The sequence below is a fragment of the Cricetulus griseus genome, chromosome 3 (assembly GCF_003668045.3).
Source record: "Cricetulus griseus strain 17A/GY chromosome 3, alternate assembly CriGri-PICRH-1.0, whole genome shotgun sequence".
Lineage (NCBI taxonomy): Eukaryota > Metazoa > Chordata > Mammalia > Rodentia > Cricetidae > Cricetulus > Cricetulus griseus.
Window position 1 is genome coordinate 235607718 of NC_048596.1, and position 12155 is coordinate 235619872.

Consider the following 12155-nt stretch of genomic DNA (forward strand, 5'->3'; position numbering starts at 1 on the left):
TGCACTCATTCTGGACATATGGGCTTTACTGTAGTATTTATCTGCTCTGTGCCCCTTGCTCTTATCTCAGCAAACATTAGGACTCAGGTCTGACCATCCAGCTGTGACATGCAGTTCCTGGACACAATAAGCTGCAATAAGCCATGAAGCAAGAAACATAAAAGTCCATTATAAGCTATGAAACAATGTCTCCAAATGGAGAAAACGCAATTCTAGAAATATCCATCTTACTTCAAAGCTCTTCACTTCTTCTTCACCATCATCATCTTCCTCATCGTGACAACTCTGGGTTGAAAGAGAAAAATGTAGAGGAGACTATGATGAGGGAGAAAATGTAAATGTTTGTTTAACCTGAATTCCAAGTGATTTGTATTAATGTTTCATGAGCACTACTGTCACCAGGAAATATAAAACTTACATGACACTATCAATGAATTAGCGAGCTAAAATAAAACTGTATTTTATTTATGAGATTTGCCATTTGCAAAATTCAAAAACAAATGGTCAATTTCATCCCCAACAAAGGTGACTATGTGGTTCATAAGAAGGTTCTCACACTTAACAAACCCCCTGTCTATGCACTTGACTCATTCAAGCCCAAATGCAAACTTCAATACAGGGAACCATCCTCACTTTTGTAAGCCTACCATTACATGCATAATTAACACAGACACATGCTGTTGCTGTTATTTGAAATTAACACAAAGCAGTTATGCATTTATTACAGTAATGTATTATATTAGCAAGATTCTTATAATCCCTTTAAGTTCATTTATATCATACTTCACCTACAGAAGGAAGTAAATTTTTAACAAGATTATTATTTACACATAAAACATACACAACTTGACTATTTCATTCTACTGAGCCACCAGCATATTCTTAGCTAATTCTCATGGCTCAGAAAGCTGTAGGTTGAGGATGCAGAGAGGGATGGTGGCCAGGAACAGGTCTCCCAACTCAATATGGATTTGAACACAGATTTACTCTTCTATAAGCTCACACTAAAGCTTTCTACCTTTCCTGTTTTCTAACCATCTCTTAGTGTCTCTCTATTCTTTAAGACTCGATCATAAGCTTGTATCTGCTGCCTTCCTCTCTGGAGTGAGATCACTAACACCCACAACTTTGCCACTATCTAATTCTAATGAATTGGAAGAGTATACTTAGAAGGCAACCTGAGATATCAGACTCAATATATGCTTGTCCAGTCATCTGTTTAACATCTTATACTATTTCCTGTTATCGCTGCTATGATCAATACCTTGCAGAAGCTGCTTAAGGGAGGTTTATTTGGGCTCAAGGATATGGAAGCTAAAATGATCCTGCCCATTACAGTACAAATATGAGGCTGCTAGTTACATCATAGCAAAAGACAGACAGCAAGAAAGCTTGCACAAGAAGCAGGTCAGCTGATAATCTTGCAAGGAAAACCCCTCAGTGACCTACCTCTACCATCCATGCCTTCCACCCACAAGATTCCATAGCCATGTCAAAAGCAATACTCTCTAAGTACCAAGTGTTGAATCACATATGTCTGTAGGTTACCTTTCTTATCATACTGTATTATACTCAACACCTGTGATTATTCTGGGGCACCCATGTCAGTATGGCAACCACGGTTGAAATCTCAGAAGAAATGGGACTCCTCTTTTGTATGTATCTATTCTTACTATGACAAATGAAATAACAGCAAACAACTGCTACTCTATTTAATAACAGCCCTTCTATAAAAGACTTCCAAGAAACCTCACCATAGCCTAAGTAAGCTATCCACAAAACCCTCAATAGTTCCTCTACCATTTAATTACCAGGTTTTACATTTTTATTTATACGTATGAGTGTGCATCTACATGTGTGTATACCATGTATATGCAGATACCTCTGGAGGCTAAAGGAGGTATTGGATAACCTGGAGCTGGAGCTGCAGACAGTCAATAACCACCTGAGGTAGGTGCTGGGAACGGAACTCCAGACATCAGCAAGAGCAGCAAGTGCTCTTAACTATGGAAGTATCTCTCCATACCCTAATTAGCAGTTTTAATATAACTGTTTCAACTTTTTAAAGACTTTACCTTTCATTTATGTGTGTGTGTGTGTGTGTGTGTGTGTGTGTTGTGTATGTGTGTGTGTAGGAATATATGTGCATATGTGCATGTAAGATGCTATAGACAACAGAAGTGAATGCTAGATCCTCTAAATCTAGAGTTACAGGTGGTTGTGAGATAGATGTGGGCACTGGGGACTGTACTCAGGACCCCTGGAAGAACAGAAAGTGAGCTTAACTGCTGAGCTATCTCTCTAGCCCCATATTTTACTCCTGTTGCCCCCATCAGATGTTAAACTCTACAAGCTTTTTTTTTCTTTTTCATCGTGTTATTTCCAGGACCTTGATGTCTAATGAATTTGAGCTAAATGAAACAATGCATGGGAAATTAGTGAATTCCCCATTCATAAAGTGCTAATCAGAAAATGATCTTGGATTATCCAGGAAGTCAGATCAGAAATTCCTGAAGTCAGTGTAATGTTGGAATCCACACACTTAATGTTTCTAAGATTTAGAAATAAAAGTAAAAATAGTTTAGTTTTATTAAATATTAAAATCAAGAAAGATTTATATTTACCTTTGCCATAATATCTGCATACGCCATATAAAGAAAATCTTCCTCCAGTTTGCTGTGAAACCAAGGGGGAAAAAGATCAATTCTTAGGTAGAAGGCATGTCATATTATAGAGAAATCATCCCTATATAAACTAACTGCTGTTTTTTTAACAATACAGTTTTGTTTTGTTTTCTTTTTACAATTAAATGAATGCAAAATTTGTGCAACAGTAAGCATTCAAAAGCAAACAATTTACAATCAGAAACCAAAGGCCATCGAGGGCTTTGGCAGATACCTATCTCGACCTTATAGCAGAGTCCTTCAAGTGTGGTAACAAAGCTGGTCTATTATATACATGCAAATGTACATAAATGGAGTAATAATTTTCTTCAAACTACAAAGTGTGAAGAAGAAAACAAAAGCAAATATAAATGGCACAGAGCTTTTAACAGGAGAATTATATTTGATGTCTAATGAAAAGACTCAGCAAATTAAAATGCCATAGTCAAAATAATAAGATAGACAGCACAATGACTTAAAATTCAGAACAGGACAAAATATGTTCACTATGCTTTTACTAAAGAAATATGGAAGCTATTACTACATGAACAACCACGTTTTATCAAGAATGACTAACATATACAAATGTATTTATAGCAGGTCCCAACTTCACTTATGAGAAATACCTCATTACCTGACCCGGCCAGACAGACAGTTGTTCTATGTTTATAGGATGAGATGGTTTTGTTAGTGGGGAATAATAAGAGAGAAGAACGTGAGTGAAAGGATGGACCACATTCAATGTTAGGAAAGAGAGATACAGATTGCTGTGGCATGCAAAAAGACCACATGGTGCTTTGGGATCTGTGCAAAGACTCATGTGATGTGTATTGATAATTAAATTATCTCCCAGGGTCTGAAGAGAAAGGTTAAGACCTGGGCCCAAGAGAAGGAAATCAGACAAAGTTTCTATAACCTCTACCATGTCCTTCTCACAGAGCCAACACCCTTTAGTGCCTCCAGTAGGGAGAAGGAGCCAAGGCATCTTCCCTGAAGCTTCTAGGATGGAATCGTCATACAACTCTACAGGAGATTGCTCTCTGAAGATTCAACATATTGTAGGACCCGGGGTGAAGGCAAGAAATGTGGGCAGAAATGAGAGATGCAACCAAAGGCCTCACCCAGTACCTAATGGCTTCCTAAGCCTCACTTAAGTGGGTGACACACTCTAAAGGGATTCTGAGGGTTACTCTCACTAGTTTTAATAAATTTTGCTTTCTATGAGTTATTTTGTTTTATTTATAATAACAATGTTTGATAAAAGAAAACTTTTTGTAAGATTCATAATCAACAAAATCAGCCTAATACATAGTTAAGAAAATCCAGAATTCCTTGATAGTTTTTTTTTTTTGGGGGGGGCACTAGTGTATATGTGAGAATACATATGCCTGTATTGGTGTGTGTGTGTGTGGAGGTCAGAGGTCAACCTCAGGTGTCATCATTCCTTAGAAGCCATCCACTTTGGCTTTTGAGACAGGGACTCTCACTGAACCTGCAGCTCACTGAGTAGGTAAGGTTTGCTGGCCAGTGAACCCCAGGAATCAGCTTGTTTCTCCTTCCCCAATGCATACACACACCACTATGTCTGGCCTATTATGTGAGTTTTGGGATATATAGAGCTCAGATACTTATGATTTCAAGGCAAACACTTTACTGACTGAGCCATCTTCCCAGCTCCTCACTGGTAGGGTTTAAAGACCACTCCCCCCACCCCACCCCACCCCCACCCCCGCAAATGAATGGATGCTGATCTATGGGTTTATGTCAGACAGATCCAAGAACAGGATGTAACTGAGACATAAACAATTGACAGACAAGGCTTAGATGTGGATTTCTTTATCAGTGTCTCCTAGGTCTGCTATTAACCCTCCCCACTATACCATTTCTCTGTTAAGGCCGTGCGGCTGAATAGAAGAATGAGCTGATGGAGAGGATCAACTCTTTTCGTGGCTTCATCTTCTTCTGGAGGTTCAGTGCCTGGTTTCTGAAAAAAAAAAAAAGCAGACACTATAAAATATATATATCAATTCTCACTTAATACAAATATTTTTAGAGTAGCATTGTACTTTACATCTACAATCCCAGCTGAGACAGAGGCAGGAAGATCAGGAGGATTGTAAATTCATAGCCAGACTGTGTTGCATAACAAGACAGTGTTTCAATAACTAAAAACCAAAACAAAGAAAATGTAAGTGTTCATCCAAATCCATGAGCAATAGGAAGGACGTGTGTTAAGTTGTGTGATGCATATGTGTGCTTTGCATATGGTTTGACGGGGAGGCAGATGTATACATATGCCTGTATGGGTGTGTGTGTGTGTGTGTGTGTGTGTGTGTGTGTGTGTGTGTGAAGATCAGAGGTCAACCTCGGGTTTCATCTTTTCTTAGAAGCCATCCACTATGGTTTTTGAGATAGGGCATATCATTGAACCTGCAGCTCACTGATTAGGCTAGGTCTGCTGCTCAGTGAATCCTAGGAATTAGCATATGATATGTATGTATGTGCATATACATATGCACATCTGTGTGCTGTGTTTTGTTACTACACAATATATAATATATAATACAATACAGATATAAATTTAACATGCATACTGATTGCACTACTGGTGTAAAACAGAAGAAGCATTTAACAATTTCATAAAAAAAAAGAGTTAAACAACGATAAACCACATTTTTTTTTAAAGACACTATTCTTCCCAGAAAGACTTAAAACTAGCAAAAAGGATATTTGGTACAGAGGAGAGTTCAGCTTCAAGAAAGGGCAAAACATAAATTTTATAGTAAAATGTTGTCATATCATTAAGGCAATTAAGTCTAACAACAATATTTATCACATAAAATATTTTATTGGCTTAAAGAAAGAAATGATAGACAAAGAACACAAAGTGGATTAATGAGTGCGTACACATTTTTCATCTTTATTTACTTTTAAAACAAAAACTGACATTGGATAAACCTTCATCACTGAGAAAAATTATTAAACATTTTTGTTGCTTGCAGAATTGACTGATCCTGATTTTACTGAATAACTTAATGGATTTTATATCTCCATAGACATTCTTTCCCAATCAGCCTGATTTTCTTTCTGTATTAGAAATTCTTAACTGGGTTAAAAATCTTGATATGATTAGTACTCAAAATGGTACAAGATATCTAAATATTCTATGGTTATTTTGATTGTAGAGGTGAGTAAAATTCATTAAAAAAAACAGTAATAGGGTTAGGCCTGGGGCTCAATTGGTAGAGTGCTTGCTAGCACATTTAAGGCCCTGGGGTAGACCCCCAGCACAGCATAAATTTGTCTTATAGTCCAAGCATAGAATCCAAAATTCCTGATTAGGAGTTCAGATCTATCTTTGGCTACAAAGAAACTTGAAAGTCAATTTGGGCAACATTACCTGTTTGAAAGAGATGGGAAGGGCAATCAGAGTGAGTTTAGACATTGCATTGCATTTATTTATAGTTCTTGACAATTTGTAAATTGAAAAGTAGTTTCAATATAAGAAATCTCTAACTTGGAAATCTTAACGTCTCCTGCAACTCCACAGACTTCCATGGGACCTGTGCTTAAAAATTCATTTGGAAAGATGGTTTAAAATAGTAGCTTCACTTATAAAAGATGTTGATGTTCCCCAGTTCTTAGGGGTGTAGCACCCATCAGAACTCAGCCTCCCTTCTGACACTGTCAGATGGAAGTTCTTCCTGCCGAGTACCATGCTTATTTCAACTTCCTCATCCTCCGTGTCTACTCCACTTATGAGAAATACCTCATTACCTGACCAGCCCAGACATACAGCTGCTTTATGCTTAAAGGATGAGATGGTTTTGTTAGTGAGGAATAATAAGAGACAGAAAATGTAAGTGAAAGGATGGACCCCATTTGATATTAGGAAGGAGAGATACAGATTCCTATGGCATGAAAAGAGACCGCATTGTTCTTGAGGATCTGTGAGAAGACCTTTGGGGACATGCATCTTCTGACCTAGGAGGTGTGGGGGGACCCGTGTGGATTCTTTGGAAATTCAGCAACAGTTTGTTAGTCTTCAACTTACTTGGTGTGGATAATTTCTTGTAGATTTTTATCTTGGCTTTACGTGGAAAGGGCTTTGAGAAAGAGTTTAAGAGACTAGCGGAACTACATCTAGTTAATAAAATAACTCATGTTTTTCATTTTATATTCTGAAATATCTGATATTGATAGCTATATATTTTGGAAAATAAAAGAGGGGGATTTTTATCATAAACAGTAAATGTGGCAACAGTTGAAATTAAAAATTTTCCTAAGGCCAACATGCAGTGTAATGATTTTCTTTCAATCCTCTTTCATTTTGTAACCCCATAAAAAAAAAACTTACCGCTAAATCTTCAATCAATTTATCCTCAAAGTAATGCTCCTCTGTTTCAATCCAAGACTTTTCATATCCCTGAAGAAAAAGATTGACAGCCCGATGCCTAAAAGATAAACATAATGTCAAACAAAGGGATTTTAATGATTTGAACTGGAATAAAATAGTACTTGTTATCAGATTATCTGTGTACTAAATTATAAAATAACAACAAATATCCTATTACAGATTCTTCTCTTCACAGACAATTCCTTGTGTCAAATAAAGGCAGGCTCCTCAGCTCACATATTGACTGTAGGTTTAGTCCCAGTTCAGACATTTCTAAGCTCTGTAACATGTTAAGTTTTTAATTTTCACAATTCTCATACATGCAACAAGTATAATTGTATCTACATCTCAATCTTATAAGACTTAAAGTGAGATAAATGGTAGGAAAGTACATTAGGTCAATGTAAGTTTAATGGTGGCTATTATTTTCTGCTGGGATTCTTGATAGATAATATAAGCCACCAGAAGAATTAGCTAATATTCAAATTAACTTCAAACATAGGCACTGACCATTTTAGAGTAGAATGTATTATGTGAATTTTCTACAACTATATGAATGAAGATGCAATCTTGGAGTACTGATTTTAAAAAGTGTCCACCTGAAGTTGAAGAGGTAGCTCTGTGGTTCACACTTGCTGCTTTTCGAGAGGACACAAGCTCTGTTCCCAAGTAGCTCATGACCACCTGTAATTCCAGCTCCAGGAGGTCTAATGCCCTCTTCTGGCCTCTGTGGTTACTGAATGCATGTGCAACACCACACACACACACACACACACACACACACACACACACACACACACACACACACACACACACACACACTTAAAATAAATTTCAAAAGATATTTGCCTATGAAATTCAAAAAAAATCAGTGAAGACTAGAAGAGTCAATGAAACTCATCTGATGCTAATGAGAGAAATGGGTAAGATTTTAAGTGAGAAAGAACAGAAGAATATTAAGTGGACATCAAGTAACAGAATGCCATTGTTTGAGGGAAATGTGCATTCAACAATAACAGAGGTGTGTTAGGAAAACATGAGGCTTAATGAACAGATGGGTTTAAGAAGAGGAACTAACCACATATTTGGAAACACTAGAAATCACTGTAAATTCCTGCACATAAGAATGCCAAGCCAAAGGATGTGTTCAACTGATTTAAGGACATGCACACCGCTTCTGGACTTTTAAACAGATAACATGTTCAGGGAAATTCAGATTCACTGAGCTCAGCTCAGATGCTCCTGAAATTGTTTAAGTGATGTCTTTGTAAGATTAATCCTTTCTCCAATATGTTAGAAATTCAATGAATGGCAAGGCACTAGTTGCTGTCCTGGGTTAGGAAAATAGAAACTTAAAATTATATTAGACCTTAAAGTGGGAATCAGAGAGGCAAGCAGCCTGAACACTGTAGCACAAGGTAACAACTTTTGGTTGTCACCTTGCCTCTAGTTAGTAGAGCTGTTTGGGGAGGTGTGGCCTTATTGGAGAAACTTGTTATTGGAGTAGGGTTTTGAGAGTTTAATGACTCACACAATTTCCAGTTTTCTGTCTGCTTTGTGCGTGCAGCTCCAGATGTGATATCTCACCTTGCTACTCCATTTGTCATGTCTGTAACTTCTCTTCATAATGGACTCTAATACCTCTGGAACCTTAAGCCCACATAAACTCTTTTGTCTGTAAGTTGCCTTTGGTCTTTGTGTTTTATCACAGTAATAGAAAAGTAGCCAATACAGTAGTGATATGGTTACTTGCAGAAAGTTAAGAGTATCAAAGAGCCCAGTGCCTTAGGAGAACACCCAGGAAGCTAAAGCAGATCATCAAGCCAGACTTGAATTATATCTGTATGAATGAGTACATTGTTTTAATCCTAAGAGAATAGTGATGGGTCTATTGGGTTCATTTTGTCATTCCTGTAAGTCAGGAAAGTATCTTTTATTTTCTCTGTGTGAGAACAATTATCCAAACAGCAGCCATGGCTAGCATCTACTGTGACCCGCACTCTGATAAGCACTCTATACATATTAGTTCTTTAGCCATCTTTGTGCTTTATGGGGCCAGTCCCACCCCAATCCAGAAGGGGAAACCATAGTGAAGTGAAGTAATCAACTTGGCCAATGCTGTGCAATACAGAAACTGAAGTTGAAATCTGAGCAACTTCAAAGAATGCTTCCAGTCACACTACTTGTCCTCTCCTATGTGAGCAGATATTCTTCAACATAGATCAATTCTAATGGTAAGATAAAAACATTCAACAGAGGAAAACAAACCGATGAGTTGCAAGAACCAATAACTCTCTCTTATTTATCCCTTAGATAGATTATCATTGTCACCCACTATTTAGAGAAGAAAATTAATCTCTTAAAATAATTCTGACCTTGGCAGATTGTACAAGGGGGCCATCCGGAAGCAGGCAACAACGGCTCTTTTTCTCTGCTTGGAGAGTAGTTTATGCCATACAGCCTTCTTCGATCTCTGAGGATGTTCCACCTGAGGTAGAATGGCACAAATAAACATCCTTTTTACAGCCTCAATACAACCTCAAGAGTGTGATATTCATCAGCTGCATCTTTTAAATTTATTTCAAATTGCCTTACAATTATTTTGGTTAAGTCTATATCCTCAAAGTTACCCAAATCTATATTTGAGATGGTACTTAGTAAAAATTACCTATTTTCCAAATAACCTGTAGCTCCCAAGCCTTGTTATCTTTAAAATCAAAGAGACAGAAAACCATTCTACATAAAATCATTTTGCATAATTCTCAAGATTTTAATCACTTTATTTTTTTAAATCTCATGTATATGCATGCATATTCATATATAGTGCATGTACACATATATGAGCATGCATATGGAGACCAGACCTTGGTGTCATTCCTCAGTTGCCATCCACTTTGTTGGTTTTGTTTGTTTGTTTTTTAAGACAAGGTCTCTCACTGGCCTAGAACTTAGCAACTAGGATAGGCTGGCTGGCCAGTGAGTCCTAGAGATCTGGCTCTCTGTCTCCCCAGTGCTGGCATTACAAGCACATATTACCAGGCCCAGCTTTGTAAATGTGGGTTCTGATAATCAAACTCAGGTCATTTCATTTTTCTAAACCCCTTTGTGGGATGTTTTTGCTTTGTTTCCTACATAGAAATGATTATATAGACATTGAAACTACTTTTATTGTAAGTATGGTAACCACAAATACAAATAGTGTTAATGAAAAGTCTACTGCTCTTTAATAAAAGAGGATAACAAGGCTTTGTAAACTTAGCACCAGGAGGAAATAGAAGGATTTAAATTACAAAAGTGCTAAAATATGTAGCTATTTTTGTTAGGTAAGATAAATGAGAATTCAAAAGTTACAGGAGATAATGCAAACAGGCTATTTATTTTAATAGAGGTGCTTGAAACTTCAAGAGAAAAAAAGGGATTAATCATAAGTATTAGAAAGTAGATAAATTCCCAGTATGGTTTTGTCAATTAATTAGTATTCTCTAGGCAATAGAGCACTGTACTTCCCAGACTGAAATATCTCCGGCCAGTATACTCAGTATACTTAGATTTCTGGAAAAAATGAAAATGTTGTATTAGCCCAAAGTAAAGCCAAATATATTATGCTTTTCAGTAAATGCTCAGAATATGAAAACAACAATTCTTGAAAACATTAAGACTGACTGAGCCATTATAGACATTTTACAGGGTCTAACTGACAAACACTTATTTCTCTCTCTGGCCTCCATAAGATCGATGTAACGATCTGGCAGATGTCCACTTCAATTGTCTTCTTGATGGGAGCATTAGGTAAAATAAACCCTTATTGAAAATAGTGTAGGTAAAAACAGAATCAAGAGCTGAGTTGTCCAATGAGATCCAATGTATCCCAATATAAAATTCCACTTTGGGGTCTGACACTTTAAGGGAACAGTTTTGATAAATACATGACATTCTGCTGAATATGATGAAAACCCATAAACATGAATGAAACCTTGAGCACTTGAGATATAGTTTTGAAGCAGACAGAAAAGGATCCAACTGGTATCTAGCCTCAAAATTTGGCAAAGGATTATACAAGGAAAAATCAATGTAGTGGGACATCGACTTTAAACCATCCCCATATGTTATTTAACCATTCAAAGCAGGGATAGATGTTCAAATAATATCTAATATAAATCAAAGTAACATGTTTATTAACATGATGGTTATATATGCAAATGTGGCTAAAGGGGATAGGAAATCAAAACTTCATCCTCAAAGCACAAAGGTAGGAAGGTTTCTGGGATGACACTGGGCATTTTATTACTTCAAATTCAGTATTAAGAAAGCATATCACACAGGTAACTGTCAGAGACACACGGGCAGACTACTCTAGCCTTTCATTTTAGTGTAATCTTGATTTATTTTTGAATTTTAAGTATTTGTTTCGTGTGTGTGTGTGTGTGTGTGTGTGTGTGTGTGTGTGTTGAATACATGTACCTGGGTGGATACTCACATAAATATGTTTGTGAGCAGAGGGCAGAGGGCAGTGTAAAGTATTTTTAACCTTCTCCACCTTAGCATTTGGGGCATGAACTTGCAGGTCACTGAACTTGCAGGTCAGTGGATCTAAGGTAGGCTGCATAAACAGTGAGTCCTCAGGACCTTCCTGTCTCTGCCCCATCCCAGTTCTATAGTTACAGATACGTGCCACCATATTTAGCCTTTACATGGGTGCTGGGGATCTGAACTCAGGTCCTCACGCTTGCACAGCAAGCGCTTTACTTACAACACAGCCCTCTAATGTTATCTTGTTGACTAGATGTCATATTTAAAAGAGAATGTATTTATGTGTGTATAGTATAAGCTTCATTTAATGGGTCTAAACTTTATACAAGCAAATTCAGATATGTGTATGGAAACCAGACAATTGCCTGGATACATGTATTTTGAATGGCTCTATAGTCTCTGTGGTCCCACTGCAGAAACTTATTCTCTCCACAGGCCCCACTTACAATACATGTATTTTGTAAAAGATTGTTTTTAATATAATATAAACATATAATTTATAGTCTTCTAACTTAAAGTGTCTCAAGAATTACTGCTTTGAAAATTCTTGAACTAAGGGAACAAAA

The 12155-nt window shown here is 37.0% G+C and overlaps 1 protein-coding gene across 1 annotated transcript in view; it reads right to left on the reverse strand.

The window, feature by feature from the left end:
• Ryr2 (ryanodine receptor 2) overlaps positions 1-12155 on the reverse strand; it is a 401257-nt gene that overhangs the window by 79411 nt on the left and 309691 nt on the right. The window contains exons 75-80 of the mRNA XM_035441718.1: positions 10558-10611; positions 9435-9547; positions 7021-7117; positions 4544-4647; positions 2625-2676; positions 232-285 (exon numbers count right to left, since the gene is read on the reverse strand). Coding sequence (XP_035297609.1) covers positions 232-285; positions 2625-2676; positions 4544-4647; positions 7021-7117; positions 9435-9547; positions 10558-10611 — 474 coding nt within the window. The remainder of the gene's footprint in view (positions 1-231; positions 286-2624; positions 2677-4543; positions 4648-7020; positions 7118-9434; positions 9548-10557; positions 10612-12155) is intronic.